The sequence below is a fragment of the Neoarius graeffei genome, chromosome 8, assembly GCF_027579695.1.
Source record: "Neoarius graeffei isolate fNeoGra1 chromosome 8, fNeoGra1.pri, whole genome shotgun sequence".
Lineage (NCBI taxonomy): Eukaryota > Metazoa > Chordata > Actinopteri > Siluriformes > Ariidae > Neoarius > Neoarius graeffei.
Genome location: NC_083576.1, coordinates 87,448,130 through 87,472,232, shown reverse-complemented (window position 1 = coordinate 87,472,232; position 24,103 = coordinate 87,448,130). Strand labels below are relative to the sequence as shown.

At 42.3% G+C, this 24,103-nt stretch overlaps 1 protein-coding gene across 2 annotated transcripts in view; it reads left to right on the top strand.

Moving 5' to 3' along the window:
- Window positions 1-24,103, top strand: part of vac14 (vac14 homolog (S. cerevisiae)) — an 80,251-nt gene that overhangs the window by 6,797 nt on the left and 49,351 nt on the right. For both annotated transcript variants that reach the window (XM_060928438.1, XM_060928437.1), the window contains 6 exons: window positions 2,114-2,264; window positions 11,415-11,582; window positions 14,357-14,419; window positions 14,503-14,610; window positions 19,871-19,980; window positions 20,098-20,219. In XM_060928438.1, the coding sequence (XP_060784421.1) occupies window positions 2,114-2,264; window positions 11,415-11,582; window positions 14,357-14,419; window positions 14,503-14,610; window positions 19,871-19,980; window positions 20,098-20,219 (722 nt within the window). The remainder of the gene's footprint in view (window positions 1-2,113; window positions 2,265-11,414; window positions 11,583-14,356; window positions 14,420-14,502; window positions 14,611-19,870; window positions 19,981-20,097; window positions 20,220-24,103) is intronic.

Here is a 24,103-nt window from a genome sequence, read left to right as displayed (position 1 = left end):
TTACATCCATTAGTGGTATTACAGTTAGGCATCCTCCAGAGATTGTTCACACGATGTTTTGGTTTCCAAAAACAAACTTAAACACAATTGATTGTTTATTTAAACAACTTACCACTTATAAAATGATCGGAGCAGACTTTGCTGCATTTGGAAGGCTGATAATCCTTGCGGTTGATTCTCGCAAGCCATAGATTTCTCCTTTGTATGCTGAGTTTCTTTGTTTGCTCGCCTTCGTGCTCCCGTACAGTGGGAATTCTATAAAAGCTCCACTTGACGTCATCATCTGACTTATTACGACAGCCATGAATACAACAGGTGTGCACCATTGCTAGCTTTAAATAGCCTGCTTGGGTTCTTTTGAAGACTTTGTACTCGCGCGTTACAATGTGTGCTCAGTGACCCGTACGGTAAGCTTGACCCGCAAGATGGCCGCCACTAGGGAATCCCCGACTCTGTGACGTCATGTGAAAACTATCTACGGTATACACCTATGTAGATTAGGGATCGACCGATATGTTTTTTTTCAGGGCCGATACCGATACCGATTATTATGGAATTGAGATGCCGATAACCGATATGTGCAACTGATAAATGTAAACATTATAATTCACATGAAATTAAATATAGCACACACTGACACAGACCTTCATATCCATGAAATGTATGTTTAATTGTAAAATTGAACATGAAATTTTGTGCAGGGAGATGCCAGCAGCATTTGTACAATAAAGTCAAACATTAGTTAGAATAAAATGAGAAATAAAATAATAATAAAATAAATATTCACCAATAAAAAAATAAATCCCTCCCTACTATATTACAGCTCACCATTTTCAGTGGAAAATAAATGAAATTACACTCTGGATTCTTTTACACTAAGAACGAAGTAAGACTTACCAACTTCAAGTAGTTTTTAAATAACAAATCAAGTGTAGGGAGCTGCCTGCAGCATTTTTTAAAAAGTAAAATCAAACAAAGTCGGCTATCACTCCCTATTATGTAACAACTTAACAAGTAACCATCTACATTCTAATGCTTTTAATGCCCAAGCCTAATATTCCCAATTTAGGAGGATTATATTGTAGTGAAGGAAGCATTACATGGAGTTTCAGCGAGACTAGTTGGTTGTAGGCTAATTCAAGTGCTTCCTTCCGTAAGCTAAGTTTGCCTGGCTACACAGATGCAAATGGACAATTTTAACGAGTAGTAGATGAAGAATGTAAACATATAATGATGTTGTGCTTTTGCAACTTGTGTGTTTGTGACTTATTGCAGCAAAAGCAGCGTGTCCTTACCTTGAAGTGGGATCTGCTTCTGCCCGAGTGCCCGTACGGCCGCCTTGAAACAGTTCACAGCGTTTAGCTACGCGTGTCTATTGGCTATATCTCTTGTGCCAAACAAATCAGATGTTGTGGTGGGCGGGACCGTGTTCTTGAACTCAGAGAGGCGAGTGCAGGAAAGGACGTGCAGTGACAGTTGCGTTAGGACTGAAATGGCTGCAAAAAGGCATGTTATCGGCATATCGGTGGAAATTATGGCCGATACCAATAACCCTAAAAATGCAGAATATCAGCCATGTATATCGGCCAGGCCGATTATCGGTCGACCCCTAATGTAGATATTGCACCAAAAACCAGACATTTGCAGCTAGAATAGTCATTTAGCACATTAGCAATGTATAGAGTGGATTTCTGATTAGTTTAAAGTGATCTTCATTGAAAAGAACAGTGCTTTTCTTTCAAAAATAAGGACATTTCAAAGTGACCCCAAACTTTTGAACGGTAGTGTATGTGTGACAAATAAGAGCTTGTTTATTAATTTAGGCTAAAAGTGGTTCATTTGCGATATGGAATTTTACACCGTTCTGAGACGTGAAGCTGCGTTGGTTTTTCTGGTTAAGGATCCGCTTTAACAGTCAGGATTCAGGAACACGGAGTGTAGAGACTTGAAATCATGTGATTTCTGATCAGGGAGGAAAATATGAATGTCTTGGATTAAATACGACTTTGTCATTGTGATGCTGTTTGTCCTGCCTGGTGTGTGTGTGTGTGTGTGTGTGTGTGTGTGTGTGTGTGTGTGTGTGTGTGTGTGTTTTTTTTCTCTCTCGCTGCAGACTCGTTCGGGAGTTTGTGGCTCAGAACAACTCGACTCAGATCAGACATGTCATTCAGGTCCTGGCGTCGGAGTTTGCGCTCTCGCAGCACCCACACAGCCGGAAAGGAGGTCTGATCGGCCTGGCCGCCTGCTCCATCGCTCTCGGCAAAGTACACACACCTCTACACCTGTACATGCACCATCGCACACATCACATGCTCATGAGTGTTCATCATATCCAGTTAACGTTGAAATTATTGGCACCTTTCAAGAAAAGAATCCTCGTTTACCAACCTGGATTCGTTCGTAAGAAAGGTCGTCATGTCCTTGAAAATCCAGTGTGGGGGGCACTTTCAAATCCTACACTTGCACCCAGTTTACGTACCGTTACGCATCAGGAGATTTTGCCAACGTGAACCCGACTGATCGGCTTCAGAGTGTCTGATTTATTGATGAGTTACTGCGATGTGATCCGACCCAAATCCATAAACTTAAACAAATGACTTGAGGTGAAACCTGGACTGTAGTAACGCTGCCCTGTAAAAGGAGGCGGAGTTACAGGGTGTGTGTGTTATGGTATATGACATTCTGCCATGTCCAAGCTGTACTGCTGGAAGATTTAGCGCCATGTTTAGGATGTGATCTTTCACTCTTTAGTTCTTATTTTGTGTTCAGCTCTGAGGTTTTTTTTTTTTAACCTTTTATGGAGTTTTGGAGGTGTGGCTAAATGTAAATTAGCAGTGCTGTGATTGTGAAATGCCTCTTTCATCCCAAAGACTCGCAAACAAATTGCAATACGTTTATTCACGTTCTCATTGTTCTGGGGTGCCAACTGAAGCCAGCGCAGAGAAAAGTGTGATTACGACCAGCGCAGAGACGATACAGCCAAGAGGAACAGAGTGTGAGATCCAGATGCAGTAAAGCTCTGATTGGCTACTCTACTACTAGGATATCAGCTCGTATACCATGAGTGGAGAAAAATAAAATGGCAGAGCGTCTTGCTGAAACAACCGAGGACGAAATAAAAACTCCACTGGAAAACAAAACCCCAGAAATGATCAAGTATTTAAAAGAAACAGAAATGGCTTGAAGGAGAACTGAAGTCATTTTTAAACTTGCTTTATTTCTTAATTAACGTGTTATTCAGTTACGTTTTCGGTTTTAGTAACCTTATATCGTGACTCGTATTGGCAACTAATTGCAATTAAATATTACACTTATCGGCCTGTTCGTTTTTTAGCCGTGTTGAATTTAGTTCGTTTGGTCCACGGCAGGCGTCGCTTATCCGCGCGATCTTCACGAGACTTGTGCGAGATTTCGAAACGTGAAGAAGTGTCAGCCAGGTGTCAGTGCCGCCATTTTGAAAACAGTTTTCCAAACGAAGTATTGCACAAAAACGAGTTTAAATGACGATTACTGCCGACTTTTTTCCAAACTTTCCTGATTGCTATCAAAACAAACAAAACTTCCAGCTTGATTACGTCGGCATTCGAAAGAGGGCGCGCGCGTCTTTTGACCACGTTGGCAGATGTCGGTCGCTTTGATTTCCGCTGTACGTTTTACTTCCGTCCTACGATGTCTCGCACAGGTCTCAACGAATCTTGTTTACGGCCGTTGCTTTGACATATGGACTGATATATTACAGAGCATATTTCAAACACTCAGAACTTGCTATAGCAGCGACAAAATAGCGATCAAACATGCGTTCCGATATTTAATAAAATGAGAAATAGAATTTTGATAATAAAATATTTGCCTGTCAGCCCTGTGATGCCCTGGCGACTTGTCCAGGGTGTACCCCGCCTTTCGCCCGTAGTCAGCTGGGATAGGCTCCAGCTCACCTGCGACCCTGTAGAACAGGATAAAGCGGCTAGAGATAATGAGATGAGATAAATATTTGCCTTCACTTCTCCTTTAAAGGATTTAGTTTATTTCCCCCAGTATTGCCTGTTCCACACTCCAGCCCAGTTGGTGGCGGTAATACACCTTTAAATTGGTTTGCCAACCGCCAAAGAACCCTAAAGAAGAAGAAAATCCCCAAAAAATGAAAGCAGCAACAAAATATGGAATAAAAATATTTGATGATAAGAATGGGGTGTTTTTTTTTTTCTCCTCACCAAGAATTATCATCGCATTTTTCACAAATTGCTACCGTCATTTCACCGGTTTGTTTACGTTGTAAGCAGAAACGATTTTGTCGGACGTTTTGTATAAAGTTTTTATTTATAGAATTTGTAAAAAATAAAAAATGCTCTGTTTCTCAAAATCCAGTGAATGTGGATAGAATAAAACAGTTATTCCACTCAATCTGGTCGTACATGTTCGGTGCTACGCGCCTCATCGGCTATCAGCTCATGTACGACTCGATTTCGGGGAATACAGTGGGGCAAAAAAGTATTTAGTCAGTCACCAATTGTGCAAGTTCTCCCACTTAAAAAGATGAGAGAGGCCTGTAATTTTCATCATAGGTACACTTCAACTATGAGAGACAAAATGAGAAAAAAAATCCAGGAAATCACATTGTCTGATTTTTAAAGAATTTATTTGCAAATTATGGTGGAAAATAAGTATTTGGTCAATAACAAAAGTTCATCTCAATACTTTGTTGTATACCCTTTGTTGGCAATGACAGAGGTCAAACGTTTTCTGTAAGTCTTCACAAGGTTTTCACACACTGTTGCTGGTATTTTGGCCCATTCCTCCATGCAGATCTCCTCTAGAGCAGTGATGTTTTGGGGCTGTCGCTGGGCAACACGGACTTTCAACTCCCTCCAAAGATTTTCTATGGGGTTGAGATCTGGAGACTGGCTAGGCCACTCCAGGACCTTGAAATGCTTCTTACGAAGCCACTCCTTCATTTCCCGGGTGGTGTGTTTGGGATCATTGTCATGCTGAAAGACCCAGCCACGTTTCATCTTCAATGCCCTTGCTGATGGAAGGAGGTTTTCACTCAAAATCTCACGATACATGGCCCCATTCATTCTTTCCTTTACACGGATCAGTCGTCCTGGTCCCTTTGCAGAAAAACAGCCCCAAAGCATGATGTTTCCACCCCCATGCTTCACAGTAGGTATGGTGTTCTTTGGATGCAACTCAGCATTCTTTCTCCTCCAAACACGACAAGTTGAGTTTTTACCAAAAAGTTCTATTTTGGTTTCATCTGACCATATGACATTCTCCCAATCCTCTTCTGGATCATCCAAATGCTCTCTAGCAAACTTCAGACAGGCTTGGACATGTACTGGCTTAAGCAGGGGGACACGTCTGGCACTGCAGGATTTGAGTCCCTGGCGGCGTAGTGTGTTACTGATGGTAGCCTTTGTTACTTTGGTCCCAGCTCTCTGCAGGTCATTCACTAGGTCCCCCCGTGTGGTTCTGGGATTTTTGCTCACCGTTCTTGTGATCATTTTGACCCCACGGGGTGAGATCTTGCATGGAGCCCCAGATCAAGGGAGATTATCAGTGGTCTTGTATGTCTTCCATTTTCTAATAATTGCTCCCACAGTTGATTTATTCACACCAAGCTGCTTACCTATTGCAGATTCAGTCTTCCCAGCCTGGTGCAGGTCTACAATTTTGTTTCTGGTGTCCTTTGACAGCTCTTTGGTCTTGGCCATAGTGGAGTTTGGAGTGTGACTGTTTGAGGTTGTGGACAGGTGTCTTTTATACTGATAATGAGTTCAAACAGGTGGCATTAATACAGGTAACGAGTGGAGGACAGAGGAGCCTCTTAAAGAAGTTGTTACAGGTCTGTGAGAGCCAGAAATCTTGCTTGTTTGTAGGTGACCAAATACTTATTTTACCGAGGAATTTACCAATTAATTCATTAAAAATCCTACAATGTGATTTCCTGGATTCTTTCCCCCCATTCTGTCTCTCATAGTTGAAGTGTACCTATGATGAAAATTACAGGCCTCTCTCATCTTTTTAAGTGGGAGAACTTGCACAATTGGTGACTGACTAAATACTTTTTTGCCCCACTGTAACTGTGATGTATTAGTGTGAGAGAGCCGCCCATTTGGAAATGCCTGTGAGTTAATTATGGATCTCTCCCAGGTTGTGACTCGGGTCCTGTCTGATTTGTCCTGACCAGGGATTAACCCCGTGTTGACTCTCATGGTTTGAATTGACAAAAGAAGGGTTGAATGTTTGTCAGATAACTCGGGTCCAACTCTGGTCTTTGGTATAAAAGAGGCAATTGAAATCGACCGCAGTCTGATCCGCCTCGAGAGCCGGGTCAGACAACGCGGTTTAAACCTTCAAATACAAACTGAGGTGGGCGTAATCCAGGTTGGCCACTCGCTCGGTACGAAAGGGGTAAAAGACGTGCATCGGAGTACGAAGAAAACCAGTTTTACTGAGAGTCTGATTTGGCCTACGAAAGCATTTACAAGAAGATTGATGGTGCTTTGAGAGAGAATTTATACTCCGACAACTGAAGAAACAACGCCGATCTTTCTCAGAAGAACTTCTTTATATTTTTAATTATTGTTTTTTTTTTCTAAATATACACTACGAAGGTGAATCATCATCACCACTGAAGACTTAATACTGTAAATGCAATGAAGTTTTGAAAAATTCTCAAAGGCAAAATCTTTTCTCTGAATACAGCTCAAGTTTTTTTAATACATTTCTTTATAGATCAATCAGCATTTGAGTAAACGGTTGCGTGAAATAGCAAAACGAATTTTCTTATTTCTTTTGGACGACAAAATCGGCCTCGTAATGTCAGGGTCACTCTGGAGAATTCATTATTCATCTCGGGTCTTGCACATCTTCAATGTTTGGTTAAGTCAAGTTTATTTGTACAGCGCTTTTAACAATAAACATTGTCGCAAAGCAGCTTTACAGAATTTGAACGACTTTAAACATGAGCTAATTTTATCCCTAATCTATCCCCAATGATGAAGCCTGTGGCGACGGTGGCAAGGAAAAACTCCCTCAGACGACATGAGGAAGAAACCTCGAGAGGAACCAGACTCAAAAGGGAACCCATCCTCATTTGGGCAACAACAGACAGCCTGACTATAACGTTAACAGTTTTCACATGAAGTCAGTTTCGTTGATGTTATAAACTCTTCACTGATGGAAACTTGAGTGCAAAACTGTTCATGACAACTGCAGTCCTAAAGTTAGCAAGTCAACTGTAGTCCTCAGCCATAAAAACATTACTGTAAGAGTCCAGAGCGTCCTCCAGGTGTGACTTTCAACTGTCCACATGGGGCCGTCCTCCACAGGAGCAATGCGATACACAGGCATCATGTCCTGAAAAGATTTTGGGATGGACAATAGTTTTGTAGACGTTTCTAGTGAGGTTTATATCATCAACGCAGCGTAAAAGTAAGGAAAGAAACAAACTCCAGACACCAAACTGGGCGTGTCGGCTGATTGACTGACTAAATATGTGACTATAATCATGTAAATTAGGGCCTGAGCACCGGAGGTGTCCACCAGAGGTCGCTGTACTGAGATGCAAGACCCTGTTGTTTTCTTAAGGATTATTTGTTGGTCTCGCAGCGAAGCTGCAGAACCGCATTGTGTTTCTATGTATTCTTATTATTATTGTTCAACTTTCTTCCGTAATGGAAGTCTCTGGCGACCTGTAGAACCATATGGTACAAAGTTGTGAAATTTTGCACACACATTGGGGATGGCACCCTGATTAATTTGACCAAGTTTCATGTATGCAAGTCAAGCGGTCTAGTGCCACCAGTGGATCAAATTTGGAGTTGTGTCCATGAGTGTAACTTTTGAGCCGTATGCCCGATTTTCAAAAATCAGGTACCGTTGGAATCCTTGGGTCAAGCCGAGTTCAACGCACTCTATGACATCATTTTCCGCCATATTGGATTTTGTTGAAAGTGAAACAAAATTTTCAACGGTTGCAAATTTAGCCCGCTTGTCATGAAAATTGGAACACATGGTCTTCAGGCCATTCCCCACCAAACTTACTTATAGCCGTTTAGAAATTCCAAAGCGTTTGCCTGCCACAGCCAAACAGGAAGTGAGGTCATATCTCAGGAACGGTTTGACATTCCAAGTTCAAACTTTGTACATAGACTCTTGACCCCATCCTGAGGGTACTCATTAATTAAATATGCTGACCTTTGACCTCTGGGGGCGCTATAATAATAATTATTATTATTATTATTATTAGTGAAAATGTGTTTTATAGCTCTGTAATTTTTTTTAACATAATGCTATAAGACCATATTTTGTAGTAGGGCTGTAACGATATGCGTATCGAAATCGAAATCGCGATACGCAGAGCCACGATCCGTATCGCGATACAAGAAGGCAGAATCGCGGTACACCCTTTCAAACTTCTCCTCAGCCCAAAAACAGAGGCGCTTCCAAACTTCAATTTATGAATACTTTACTTTTTATTTAAATTACATTTTAAACTTACTTAAATTACTTTTATTTTTTTATATCTATTAGTAAGTCGTTTTTTCGCCGACCTGCGACAATCTTCTGCGAGTCACGCAACGTCCACACTCACCACTGGCAGAGCATTCATTTCTTTTAAGCGGTCGCCATTCTGGTTGCGACGCGGGGAGCGAATCTGTAAACAAGCAGCTCATTGGCTGGCTAGGTGTGCCACAAGCCAATCACAATCACTTGACCGGAAAGGCATGCAGTGTTGCCAGATTGGGCAGGTTTAGGTGCTTTTTGGCTGGTTTTGAACATATTTTGGGGTGGAAAACATTAGCAATATCTGGCAACACTGAAGGCATGTCTGCTTGGGCGGAAGCCTTCTGCGGCAGTTACAGTTTGACACGCGAGCAATGTTTCTCTATAAAAATTCCGTAATTTCCATCTGTTTTCCGCGATCACAGAAAATCATTGGCCCTATGAGAGTGAGACAGTGAGAGAGCCACCCCTATACCCCCCCCCCCCCCCCCCAAAAAAAATCTTAACGGATTTACACGATTTGGAAAAATGACTTTTTCAGAACCGAAAAAACAGAGCTTCCGGCTCAACAGTATTATTTTGAGAAATAAAACAATCTTTGGATATACATTTGTTCATTTTTGCATACATATTACTCATTCTCTGCAGTGGCCTGAATTATTTGTTATTAAATAGTTAATGTAAGTAAGTAAATGTTAATAAGTCAAATTTACTACTTTAAAAAAACATTTTTTAAAAAAATCGTGGGCGTATCGAATCGTGGGTCAAAAATCGCGATACGAATCGAATTGTGAGTTGGGTGTATCGTTACAGCCCTATTTTATAGGTCACGCATTTTCTTACGAAATTGGTAACAGCTGATCTTCAGACCAATCCTCACAAAAGGTACTAATTGTCACAGTGTCAATTTTTTTAAAGCATTTACCCAAAAGCCCCCAGGCAGGAGATAAGTTCACATCTCTGTGAATCTTTGGTTGTTTGTCATGTAACATGCAGTCAGTGTTGCATCTGAAGACCATTGCGGACACTGCCATTTCTGCTAGACCCCCACATTGCTGCTTGCAGCTATGTTTATTGTTCTTTTTCTTCAACACTTGGCCATTTTTGAGGTGGTTCCCATGGGCAGAAACTCGTGAAATTTGGTACACACCTCAGTCCTGGTCACCACTACACAGCGATAAAGGATTGGCTCCAGGTGTGTCCGGTGGACTCCATAGCACCCCCACATGTCATTGAGACTTTTGCCCGGTATATAGTTTCACCGATCTGTGTCAAATTTGGTAGGTGTGTGCGGCGCCCCAAGATGACATACATGTCAACCTATACGTAATGTCCGTATTTTATACGGATTTGATTCAGTAAACGTAGTATACGGGCGTGCAAATAAAGTTATACGGATTCTTTAAAAAAACTTCAATATTTATTTAGAGCTATAATCAGTTCTCACAATGATAAAAGAGCGCATTACAAACGTACTGTACACCACAGAAAGCACAGACAGCCAGTAAAGAGTCTTATGAAATCGCGCGTTATCTCGTGGTAGCGAGACTTCGTTCCACTTTTGATCATGCGCACACCGCATTGCGAGAATCCCGCCAACCGGGAAGTAACATTTCGTTTGAAAAGCGTATTTCCACCTGAGCAACTTTCAATAGCGACTGAAAAGATTCTGAATGGGCACTCCGGCAAAGAAATTCAAAACACAATACAGCGGTAGGTTTCTCCCTGAATGGAAGGACCTTTTCAATGGCATAATCCAACCGGCAGCCTCCAAAAACAACGAATACGCACACTGTGTGTGCATGACATCAAAGTTGCAGCATCGGGAGCGTATGATGTGAAAGAACATTTCAAATCAAAACTACATCAGCGGAATGCAAGCCAAAGGCAAAATCAGCCACTGATGACAGTATTTGCGCGCTCAAAAACTGATATGCCAACAACTGGAAAAGACAGAAAACACAAGGTAGTGGGCGTTTTAATTCAAGTTAGGCAGTGCTCTGTTTACCCCACAGTAATGCTGACTGTGAGAGAGTTTTCTCTCAAGTCAGGAAGATGCACACAGAGAGCAGAAAGAACCTGAATGCAGACACACTGACCTGGCCTACTGCAGTGTAAGATCAACACAGCTAGACACTTGCTGTGACATGCAGCCTCGTGAGGTATTGGTGCAGAGTGCTTAAAAAGCTGTCATGGAGTACAATTCAGAACATTAGAGTGACACTTTGTGTTTTTGTCAAACATTGGAGCTTTGTATTCATTCTGAAGGCTTATTGTTATTAATATTGAATAAAAAGTAACTGGGATATATCATTATGATTCAAATTTTAGGTAAATTATTTTAATTTGCATCTTGTACGGATTTTATAAGGGAAATATGGATTTTGGAGGTTGGTTATACAGGTTTGATTGACCAAAGGTTGACATGTATGAGATGAACAAAATTGTAATGTACATTGTATTGGCCATACTCAACAGGAAGTGAGTTGTTTTTGGTTTTGTGCATTTTGACACATTACGTTTTGACGTTCTCCTTCGAGGCAGCTTGTTGGATTCATGCCAGATTTGGTATACCGGAGGTGCTCGGGCCCTTCATCGCCACTTGTGGCTATATTTATTTATTTATTTATTTATTCATTTTTGTGAACAGGTTGCACATTTTATATCTTCAGTGTGTGGTTGCTTTCAGATACTGGATTCTTTTTTTTTTTTCTTCTCAGCCGTGGCACCGACAAACGCTGGCACCTGCAATATTTCATCACACACACACACACACACACACACACACACACACACACACACACACACGTTTCTTCAGCATCGTATCATGTTGCGATTGAAACCCAATCCTTCATCTACGAGTCCGAGATGATCTGGATGACTGAGAATGTCTTCTGTGTCTTTAGGATTCTGGCTTGTACCTGAAAGAGCTAATCGAGCCGGTGCTAACGTGCTTTAACGACTCGGACAGCCGTCTGCGATATTACGCCTGCGAAGCTCTCTACAACATCGTGAAGGTGGCGCGAGGAGCTGTGCTTCCTCACTTTAACGTGCTGTTTGATGGCCTGAGTAAGGTAACGATGATGATGATGATGTGTTGCTGAACCAGGTGGAGAAAAAAGTATAGATGATGATAAAACATTTACAGTATAATTACAGTTCTATGAACCTAGAATTGAAGCAAAAGATGATGTAAGACGTTCTTTAATAAATATAAACTTGTAATCGATAGCAGGTTGCTGTGGTATAAAGGGAATAACACATTTTTCAGGGATGAGAGTTTTCCGCTTTTTCTGAGCAAAAATCGATCTTATGCCAAATCCGTTGAGATTTTTTTTTTTTTAAATTGAGGGGGGTTGGGGTATGTTCTTTCGTGATACTCAAGCGTACGACGATGTTACATGTTTACATTTTCGCCATCTTTAGTCTCGCGGTAGAATACGTGTTATCTACAATGTAATTGGCCAAAACATCGCTGGCGAGAGCATGATAGCCAATCATAACAGTTCTTACAAGAGTGTGGGAGAGAACAAAAGCCAATCATAACAGTTCTTACAAAAGTACCCGCATCTGTTCTATTTTATCGAAACTTGCACATGTTCATCGTTGCTGCGCTTCAAAAATGCGTTTCTCTTTCGTATCGGCTTTTTTACTCAAAATGACGAATACAATTGACAAGCGAGACGAAGCGAAGGTGCGTGAAATCGATGCTGGTATAAAAAACAGAGAGAGGACTGACGAGCTCTTGTCTTTGGCCAAAAGGCTGAAGAAGTCGAAATGATTAAATGAAAATGAGAAGTGACTGTGAACTATAAATAATTGTATAAAGTGTACATAGACATTATCCCATAAACTTAGCATTCGTTTGATTTAATACATCGAACATGTATATGATGGTCAGTAAATCTGAATTAATGCCGACAGTTTTGAAAACTTAAATATTTTAAAAGACTTTGAAATCATATGCAACTAATGAGGACATAGGGAGACTGACCTTTTCTCCCTAAGAAATTGTATTTAATATATGAACATTTTGATAATTAATAAAACTTACGTTTAATGTGAATTTAGTTTGTCGCTTTTGTTGATCATGAATTGTAACCCTTGAATGTAGAATGTGATTTTATTTTGAATTCAAACAATACTCCTATTGATTTGAAACATATTTTCATGTAAATATATAAAGACAACAGATTTTTTATCTACTACAGCTCAGATTGCAGGAAAAGTGGTTTGTAAGGCCTTATTTTTCAAAGTTTTCCTGGGGGGGTATCCTAGAGGTCTGCGCGGGACAGAATTTTCAGTCCCGCTCCCGCCCGCACCCGCATTGTGCAGTCCCGCTCCCGCAAAGAATTATGATTTTCAGTCCCGCTCCCGCCCGCGCCTGCCATATTTTGTCCCGCTCCCGCCCGCAAATCCCACATGATGCAGATGTTCGCGTTATTTCTCACGAAAGTTCTTGTCATTGGCTTGGGGAATTAAACATGCTGAGCTTAGCTGAGCTCTCCACCGACCGATCCTTCATTTATTGTAAGTTTATTGTTTAGACTCTGACATTCTGCTGACACATTCCAAGTTGAGCGCTGCATGCGCTCATGATTGACAGCTCTCGCTTTGATTGACAGCTCTCGCTTTGCGCACTCGCACTCCAACTTCCGAGTCTGTGGCGTTATGATTCCAACCGCGATTTCATTCTCCTCTCATATGAAGTGCTGCGCAACCACAACCAGCTCCTCAGATTATACACTGTCTATTTCTAGCTTTAAATTGAACAATCTGTGCGATACACAGTCCTTTTTAATACTAGTTAATACTTTTTTTTTTTAAATACTTTTTAATACTTAGGACTAATACTCTTGACTTTTTAATGGTAAATGTACCTCTTTTTAAAGCAGCACTTGCTTCTGAAGCACTGTGAGCTTCACTAGAGGAGCTCTGCTCTTCTGCCATGATCGGAGATCTCAAACACGGAAGAGCGGAAAGGAATCGGAAACGTACGCGAGATTAGACCACATCTGCAAATTTAGGCATCTTAAAATGTTTTTATTAATGCCAAATAAAATATCCAGCACAAATTATATATGATAGACATAAATTAATAATTTATACATTTTATTTTAAACACGTTTTTAGTTAGCGGGACTGCAGCTTATCATCTCTCCCTCCCGCGCCCGCATTGTGCACTCCCCCTCCCGCCCACGCCCGCAATGAGCTTTCAAAATTTGTCCCGCGCCGCACTGCTTTGCGTCGGGTCCCGCGGGAGTGCAGGGCTCTAGGGTATCCCTCCCAGCACCCCCGGCTTCGGGCGCCATCTTGTTTTCTGCTTTTTTGGTGACCACCCACTCTCATCCCTGATTTTTACAGGAAGATATATATGATTTTGGGATACAAACAGTGACTAGGCTTTATCACACAGCTATTATTAATATTTTTACCAGTTGAAAGATGAGATTTACAATGAATCCTTTTTTTTTTTTAATCCATTTTTTCCCAGTTATGCTTGATAGCAACACGACATTTTCAAACCACACACTTCACTCACTTTAGCATAAATTTTATCTATATATATTTTTTTAATTAAAAAAGGCAGTAATTTGTATTCTAACGTTGTATCATAAACCTGATGGCCAGCATTATTTCGTCTCTGTATGTCCTTTAGGCGCCAACATATCGTTTACGATAACAGGCATGGTGTATTTGCTGTTTTCTTGATTTTGTAGTGAGAACTGATAACTTGCTTGCCCCGCCCACTTTACATCCCCGACAGCTGTCGATGCGCTTTGTCATGTTTTGCTGTGCCGTTTTAAACTCAGGGTCACACTAAACACATCTCTTCCGTGTCTCCTAGCTGGCGGCAGACCCTGACCCCAACGTGAAGAGTGGCTCTGAGCTGCTTGATCGCCTCCTGAAGGTAAACCTGGAAGATCCGTTCATTTAAAAGGCAATGTTCATAAAGTCATGGCTTCATTTCATGAATTGTTTGTGTCTGTGTAGGACATCGTCACAGAAAGTAACAAGTTTGACCTGGTGGCTTTTGTTCCTCTGCTGCGTGAGAGGATTTACTCCAACAACCAGTACGCTCGCCAGTTCATCATCTCCTGGGTAAGTAGAGCAGCTGCCTCTCCTTCACTGTGCAAGGAGGCGTGGCCAGTGTCTATCTTATGTGAAGGAGGTGTGGCCTGGGTATGTGCCTGTCTTATTGAAGGAGGCGTGGCCTGTGTGGGCGCACGCACCAGTCCTGGTGGAGGAGGAGGAGGCGGGGCCTCTGCGTGTTTTTTGTGTTTTTATTAGACGCGTGAGAAAAAGAAACACCTCAGATGGATTATAGTGACAGACCTGTGTGATGTCACATTGTTCGTATGGCCAGGGAAAAAGATTTAATGAGGGCTGGGACTGGGGCTTGGGGTTGTGTGCTTGTCATTTCCACCAAAGGAGGCGTGGCCTGTGTGATTTGTCATTTTCAGTGAAATGGGTGTGGCTTCTACGCTGGTCCTCCTTAGCAGTGGTCGAGTTGTAAAATCAAACCGGGGGGCAGGGCTCGAAATTAACTTTTTTTCTTTGTGTCCCCCAGTGGTCCCGAATTCTGTGTTGTATTGTCCCGAATGGAAGCAATAGTGTCCCCATTTTTCTCCTCTCTGAAATAACCAGTGGTTAATATTATCATATGAAGTTACTATTATATTTGTAACTATGCGATTTTGAACCCTTTATATCATTTTTACAATAAGTCACAAGACACAAGCGACACATGTCCTATACATCATCTACTTCAAAATTACAGTTATTGCATTTTCAGTTTATTAAACTTTGGCGATCTCACTGTATGAATAGATACCCGTTTATTTAAAGGGGCCAACTAGCTCATTCAGAAAATGTTTCAACTCCCTACATCTGCAGTACACTTTAGTTGAAAATAAGACCCCTTTTATGTTCATTTCATCTACTTATACCTTGAATATCTGTTGGCACTTATAAGGCCAACTTATCATTTTCACCATTGCCGTTATCCATTTTTATGAACTTTCGCTGCCGAAACGTGGGTGCAAATGTTAGCAACATCAGCATAGTGGCAGGTCCGAGCCTAGTTGTGCTGCTGACTGACTAAACTTTCTGAACTAGAAAGACACCAAGAAAACTCACTTATTCTGTTGAACGGTATCTTCTGTCAATATCATCCACATCATTCCTGTTGTATTTTATAACGTGTCTAACAGTGTTCATTCAGTTGCTAGCGTTGCCTGCAGACCAGCCCTATCCACAGTAGTTCCTACCTAACCATAGCATCATAAGTCATAACCTAATAATCACAAATAACTTACCACATTGACAGGCGATGACACTTTGGATCCTGAAGGTCCCGGAGACGTTATGTCTGGGCTTTCAGTTTCTTCCCCGCGGTCGGTCCGCTTCAACCACTTCAGCATTTTTGTTCTGGCAAGAGTCGGCGCAGCGTGTGCGGTAGCAATTCCATTCCAAGTCCATATAATGCGGACTCCGGCCGAAGATTCTAGAACAGAATGCGCTGCTCTGTAGCCTACGGATGCAGGTGCATCGAAAGTGTAGCTACGATGTATTTTTTGCTGTTAACGTTTTAAAATTAAAATTGACAAATTAGGTGAATGTCTACGTATGTGTTACGGCTTTGTAAATAATATTAATGTAGAACTTTTTTTCTAGATCTATTTTTTTTCCATTGTCCCAGGATTGTCCCAGATATGATAATTTTGTGTCCCGATGACATTTTTTATGGTCCCCGGGACGTCGGGACACCGTTAGTTTCGAGCGCTGTGGGGGGGGATGGTGAAATTTTTAGTCGCAGGTCGACCCGTCGGTCGGTCGGTCCATCGGTCCGTCGGTGGGAAACTGGTTTGCTTTTAGGAGGGTTTGCACACAACCCTCCTAAATTTTGTTATTTTGAAAGTAATTCAGGCTCTCCCAATTTTTTTTTTTTTGTGCGGCACAAGTCTTAAATTTAACCTGCTATGGTCTTAAAAAGGTCTAAGTCTTAAATTGAACTTGTTCAAGCCTGCTGTAAAACATGCACAGTGTGGATGTCGTGTCGTATTTAGTCAGTCTCCTGGCTGACATACCGACCACATTCTCCATATTAGGGTGAAATGCAGATGACAAATTTGAAGTGTAACTTCATAGTCGTGGTAGGCTCCTTTTAAATCGTTTGGTAAATAATTTATTAAAACCTCAGCAGGCAATGTAAATGAACAACTGAATCTTTTCATATCAAGTCAATAGAATTGTTATTCAAAGCTGAACGCTGAGTTAAATGCAGAGGTAGGTAGGGAACCAATCAGCTAAACCAAGCAACAGTAAATTGTAAATCAGCCTTACATGTTGTGACCGGCTCTCTAATGAGGCAATGAAGCCTTCAAAACTGCTAGTGTCGTTTATTTTAGCCTTCCTGCATGGATTAAACAGGGATGTGATTTTTCCGCGAATTCGCGGAATTCTGCTTTTTTCACCTCAAAACTTGAAAAAAAAATGTTTCCGATTTTTCCCTCAAATCTACATTCGTATCCTATTCGTTCCGACTTTGTTTGAAAGATGGCAGCCTCGGATTTGCATCTTTACGCCTCGATCACGGAGGCTGCCATCTTTCAACTCTTTGTTTGAAGCGAGCGCATTCATTGGTTGTTACAGAGCGATGGGCCAATCACGTACCTCGTTTCATCTCATTGATGTAATTACGTCATTTACGCAATTACGTCATTGAGATGAAACGAGGTACGTGATTGGCCCATCGCTCTGTAACAACCAATGAACGCGCTTGTTAGATAGCTGTACGTAAGCTCGCTTCAGAGTTGAAAGATGGCAGCCTCCGTGCGCGCGCGTGAGTGAGAGAGTGCGCGCGCGCGAGAGAGTGAGAGAGAGCAAGTGAGAGAGAGCGAGAGAGAGAGAGTGTGTGCGCGAGTGAGAGAGAGAGCGCGAGTGAGAGTGCGTGCGTGTGCGTGCGCGAGTGAGAGTGTGTGTGTGTGTCAGAGTTGCATGTTGACCATTAAATTGGCTTGAATTTGTTAATCATGACAAGTTTTTTCTTGTGTGTTTGCTTGCCATTTTAGTACAATTTTTAAGTCAGAAAACCCCAGAACCCAGGAGCTTCGGGGGGCTCCCCCCCCTTGTCCCCCCACCAGGGTGCTGCCCTGGACCAGCTGGGGGCCTGCGGCCCCCAGACCCCCGGCTAAAATTTTCAGATAATTTCACCAGCCCCAAATCACATCCCTGATTAAAGTTTTCCGTCGTGTGACGGATTTCCGTCAACTGAACTCTCCCAAGGCCAAATGTGAGGTCGGTGCTGATCCGAGGAGAATTAAAATGACGGGTGGTTGGGTAGAGATTGGGTTATAACACTGATGTGTTGCAACACCATCAACTATCAGCAGGGTTTATTTCACTTTTTTGTTTTTGAGCCATGCTTTGTGTCGTTCGTTTCCTATGTTCGATCATGTTTAAACGTTCGCTGTCTACGGTGCGGCATTAAAAAAACATGCGCTGTCAAAATTGGCAAAATACATTCCCATGTGCTTGGCGTGCTTGTGTCTGACCATTTCTGTTTTGTATTAAATTAAATCTTGCCAAAATGACTTAGTTCAAACTTGGACATATAGAAATAGAGCATGTTAAAAAAAAAACGAAAAAATAAACCCCGGAAAGCCCGCTCCTCTGCTTCAGCCAGACTTGAAGACCCGACGGTGCAATGCTTGCAGGCTGTCAGAAGTAATTAGACCTAAATTTATAGCTAACACATCAGCAGACGCCCCAACAATTATTATTTTCGTTAGGCCAGTGTGTAAGGTATGTTAGAACCGTGCCTTATAGCCTACGTTATATCACAATTTAAAGGACGTTTGAGGAGTTGGAGGCTGCGAGCGCAATGATGTTCCGACATGCGCTAAACTTTATTCCCTGAAAATCATACACCAGCGTTCAATGCCCCAAACAGTCAAAATGTCTCGAAGACTACGGTTAAATAATAATCATAGCCTACTAAGTTAAATTACGTCAAAACATCTGTTTCTGGCCGATGAAATGATGGAGGAAAATGAGAACGAACACAAAGTAGATAGCAGCCAACTTCACGCGATCTTTTAGGGAACTTAACACTCTTGTTGGCCACAATATTTCTCTTAATAAAATCTTGAATTGTTTTTGAAGTCGTATTCAACACAAAGTAAGGTCAAACCCCAATTTTAATTTAAGCCAAGATCCAAACTTTTTTCTATATTGACGTCGAGCACAGAGGAGCATGTCGTTCTGCTTTGGGTTTCGGCAGCATGGATGCGCTTTACGTGAAAGAAGGCACTGATGTGTCTGCCATCGATAAAGGTGTAAAAACCAAGTGGAGGTGGGCTTGGCTGTACGAAATAGGTGAAAACGGAAAGCCATTTAGTTCATGGTGCAAAAAACTAAACATTCCAGGCGCTTGCATTTGTGTGGTTTGCCACAAAAAAAAATATACGGAAGCAATGGAAAGAGAGTGCAATAAATTGAATATATTAATCCATTAATTAATTGATAATAAAGTTATCAGTTCTAAATTAATCATTCTCAGAATTTCATCGAAATCCACCCATAACCCCCCCACCCCCCCGTAAATTTTCAGTCAATTTTTTTTTTTTTTTGCTTTAATCCATGCCTTCCTGTCTTGAATAACACTTTTCGTTGCCTGAAGAATAACAAACGAACGTCCAGGCTGATTAAATTAATGGCCTTATACAAGAAATCAAAGCTAACATGAACCTGAGTAAGCTATCGATAGCTGGACTCCAAACTAACATTCATTATGATAGCTGTGTTGTTATCCGCCGCCCACAAATTAGGCTCCATATCGGGAACTTTACAGCGTGATAGCGGGCTCACAGAAAGTGGGACTGATATTCGTAACTCTTGACTTACCTCCTGAAATGTTTTTTCTTGCGATCTTAAATCCGAACTTGCTTAGGTCTTGCTGTCCACTCCGCTTGGCCATGATGCTGCAATCCGCTGCTGTCACTGACACCGAATGAAATCAAAAATAACGGAACCCCAACTGAATGTCACCTCCTCAAACGCTTCGCTTGCGCGCGCCCTCTCTCGCGGTAGCTTACTGTATGCTCAGTTTCAGCAAAGCTACGTGGAATGGCATTTCTAATTCCAATGTTAAATAGAAGTAATGTCCACATTCATTGATAAAATGGCTCAAGGGAAGGGAGGGGGGATGCCCGTTTTAGAGGGGGGATGATTTTGACCATATTTTATTCCGGGGGGATGGCATCCCCCCCCTCAACTCGAGTACAGCTCCTTAGTAACAGAGGTGCGGCATGAACTTTATGCCTGTCAGTTCCTCTAAACCATTTTAATGTCTTCTCAGATCTTGGTGCTGGAGTCCGTTCCAGACATCAACCTGCTGGATTATCTGCCCGAAATTCTCGATGGTCTCTTTCAGATCCTCGGAGACAGCAGCAAAGAGATCAGGCGCATGTAGGAACTCGCTACTTTTATTTTATATTTTTATATATAAATATAAAATCTCTGCTTTTTTTCCCTCCTGCTCTCGCGTGCTTTGTAGTTTTAACAGCAATGTTTTTTTTCCCGTAGGTGTGAGGTGGTTTTGGGAGAATTTCTCAAAGAAATAAAGAAAACTCCTTCCAGTGTGAAGTTCGCTGATATGGCCAACATCTTGGTCATCCACTGCCAAGTGCCTGATGACTCCAAACTGAGTAAGTGGACACAGAGCTCAGTTAAGTTTAATTTCTTCTCTGAAACTAAATCTAAACATAGTTTCTCAGGAGTTTCCCATTTCACAGATCGACAGTGTAATCCCTATAAAGACCTGCGAGAAGTTTCTGGAAATGGACCTTAGTAAGCTTAGTAATTTCCATATTTTTAAGTTTGTTTCTTAAGCCCCGGCCACACCGCCCGAACTTTGCTGGAGCGTTCCTTGAACGGTAGGGAGGGGGGGCCGAATTTTGACAACGCTCGTCACCGCGCACAAAATGGGAAAAAAATTGAAAACACGGGCGTTGGCTTAGCGGTGCACTGCTGAAGCCGGCGTTGCTTTAGCGTTGGTTTAGCGGTAGTGAGCGTAGGTTTAGCGGTGACGCGAGCGTTGGTATAGCGGCATTCTGCGCATGCGGGCTTTTGGCTCGGCGGGGGTATAAAGTTGGTTTAGCACCAATCATAGCAAGTCTCTCAGCATCCATGGTGATACAGTTTTACTGTAACTTTGAGCAAATTCGATATAGATGAGGTCTGAACTCAACGGCAGCTCGATTCCAAATGAGCTCCTGGTCCATTTCTCCCCGTATTTATAGCCAAATTCTGGTCCCGCTCCGACACCTCTATACCAACGCCAAACCAAAGTTCATCGCCGCCATGGATAGCTGCTTCAACGCCCGACACCATTCCAGCAACCCCGTGTCCGCTCGTCAACGCTTACAACCGCTCCACCGAAGTTTGTGCAACGTTTAATCGCCGCCTGGGCAACGCTGGCGAAGCAGCGGTGGTCCAGCGTTTAAGATTTCTGCGTTGGCCTAGCGGACCCAAGCGTCCATGAACTTGCGTCTAGCGGTGCCAAACTTTGACTGGGCGTCGGTGGAGCGGGGGTGAACTTTGCCGGGGTGGAAAATTGCCCCCTCCTCACCGCTCGCAATATTTTGTGCAGCTCAAAACTTTCAGAGCGGTAGGAGGGCCCCTCGAGAAACATCAGCGGTGGCTGAGTGTATACGGCGTTGCTTTAACGGGGGCCAACTTTTGTTAAACGGTGGTGAACGGTTACGAGCGGTGATGAATTTTTTTCACCGCTCCAGGAACGCTCCAGCAAAGTTCGGGCGGTGTGACTGGGGCCTTAGACAAGGATTTTAAGCTCGTTACCTTGTTGACAGTTTCAGCGTGAATCTTCCGCCTTCCTCAGAACTGTCACCAGATGTCAGGTGGTGACGCGCCTTATCAGCTGATGTTACGTTACGGAGGCGTGAACGTCCCGCCCGATTTGACAGGTAGTTCACGCCTCCTGCTGTCAGGTCGCTCCTCCAGGTGTGCGACAGCGCATACAAACGAACAAGAAAAAAGAAACCGGGGTTTTGTCACACTGCCATACATAAAAGGAGTCACAGAACGCATCCAACGATCCATGAAGAAATGCCACATCAACACCCGGTCAAACCATACAAGAACCTCCGACAGCTGCTAGTTCACCCCAAAGACAAAATACAACCGGACAACAAATGCAATGTCATATATGAAATCCCTTGCCGTTCATGTAACAAAGTCTATATTGGTGAAACGGGCAGATGCTTCCATACGCGAAGGAAAGAACACCAAATAGAATGTGAGAAAGAAACAACAAAAAGACTCACAAGATCCGAAAAAGAAAAAGCAAACCAAGAAAACCTAAAATCAGCCATTTCAGACCACTGCAAACGGCAAAATCATATAGACCCCTTCGCAGTAAACGTCATTCATACCGTACGTAAGCGGATATTGCGTGCGCAGCCTGGACCCAAAAAAGACTCAGAAATGCCTAGTTGTTGTGTTGTCGGGTGTCAGAATCGTAGCCGTGATGGGATTAAAATGTTCAGAATTCCAGCAGGATCTCACCCATTCCAAAAAAATCGCCGACGTCTATGACTACAAGCCATCAAACGTGTAGACTGGGATGAAAGCAGTATCAAAAATGCAGCGCCCACTTCATCACAGGTAAGATCAGGCTATTTATTAAATCTCTCTTTTTTTTTTTTATTCTTTCTAGTCTTCGTTTATTGATGTAGCAAAATACTTTGGTAACGTTTGTCTGATTAGCTGGTCATAGTTACACAATGTAATGAATATTGTTAGCATGTTAGCTTAGCTTTGCATGCAGTTTTGTTTGTAGGAGAGGTCTCGCTTCACTCAAGCAGTCCAGATTTTGTGCCGTCGTTATTTGTGTCTGCCGAAAATCACAATTTTAAAGCGAGGATGGAAAGGTAAAATTGTGTGCCCTCGCTCTAAATGCCAACTTGCGTTGACTGCTCTAACCTAGCTCCCGCCCCGTTCAGTTTCATTTCTGCTCTCTGCCTCTCGCTTTTTACGCAGCTCTGATTTCTCTTATCTGCACTCTTTACACTATCATTCCTTTCATGCCATCACCTCCTGCAAATTGCTGTTTAGTGTTGGTATTTGCTGTTGTAGCTAAAGCCACATTGCCATCACATCACTGGCATAATTTGATTAAAACAAAATGAATATGAATGTCCCATTGTTAATCAAGTTGTACATGCCCGCACATAACATAATCATATGCGTCTAAAGACTTGTAGGCACGAAGTTTTTCGTGGGTGTACACTGAAGTCTGGTCAATAAGGTACGAGTATATATCTGCCCGTTGTATACCAGGGAACTTACTAACATCGTCCGTCCACTCTTTAATTAAATACGGATCCGGTAGGCGATGTCCACTTGTTAGAGTTAACTTATTTATGTAGCATTCTCGATCTTGTAACGACAATTGTTTGGCATAATCTGGCAGCTCATAATGCCGGTCTATGGGCAGCGCCATTGTTTCTGGGTCCAGGCTGTGCGCGCATCCTGGCAACGGTCGGTTTGTTTACAAACATGCGAAGGGGTCTATAATGAATTGGGAAGAGGCCAGAGTCATTCGCACTGAAGAAAATGGATTCCAGCGTTGGATTTTAGAGGCAGTGGAGATACGCAAGCAGGCACAAAGGACGATAAACCGGGATGAGGGAGCGTACGCGCTGTCACACACCTGGAGCGCCGTCCTGGGGGAGCGACCTGACAGCAGGAGGCGTGAACTACCTGTCAAATCAGGCGGGACGTTCACGCCTCCGTAACGTAACATCAGCTGATAAGGCGCGTCACCACCTGACATCTGGTGACAGTTCTGAGGAAGGCGGAAGATTCACACTGAAACTGTCAACAAGGTAACGATCTTAAAATCCTTGTCTAAGAAACGAACTTAAAAATACTTAAACAGTCAGACATAATGAACTTCCACTACATATTAGTAATTTCCAATTTGATTTCCCTCAGAAACGGAGGGCTTTCCAAATACACGAGGCCATCACTGGCTTCCCAAGGCCTTTCTCTCACTCTGATGCTGAAATAGAAGATACGATACTGTGCTATATTCTACTATATACCATCTTAAACATGCAGCAGCTTCTTCATAGGGAATGTAACTATAATCAGCAAATTTATTACACTAGATCCACTTAATAAAGGTAAATTATTGACTTGGGTCACTTTAATAGGATCCCATCATGCTAGTTCTAGCTAGGTAGCATTATGTCAGCCCAGCAAGACGCCACAAAATCAGAAAGCTTAATTGGAAAAATGCCATAAAAACTTGACTGCAACTAAAGTCACAGTAATTTGCGCTAGCTGTTATAAACCGGGACGTCTGGTCACCGTACCCTATAGATCCGGAACGGTAAGAGATAGAGAGTGACATTCGGTGAGGAAAAGTTGTATGGAATCAATTTTGTGCCAAAATGTTCATACAATACTTTTGAAATATCAAACAAAAACGACAAATCAAAATACAAAAAAAAAGTCTATTTTTTTAGACTGGCAAACAAATTATTCGTGTAATCGTGCAAAATAT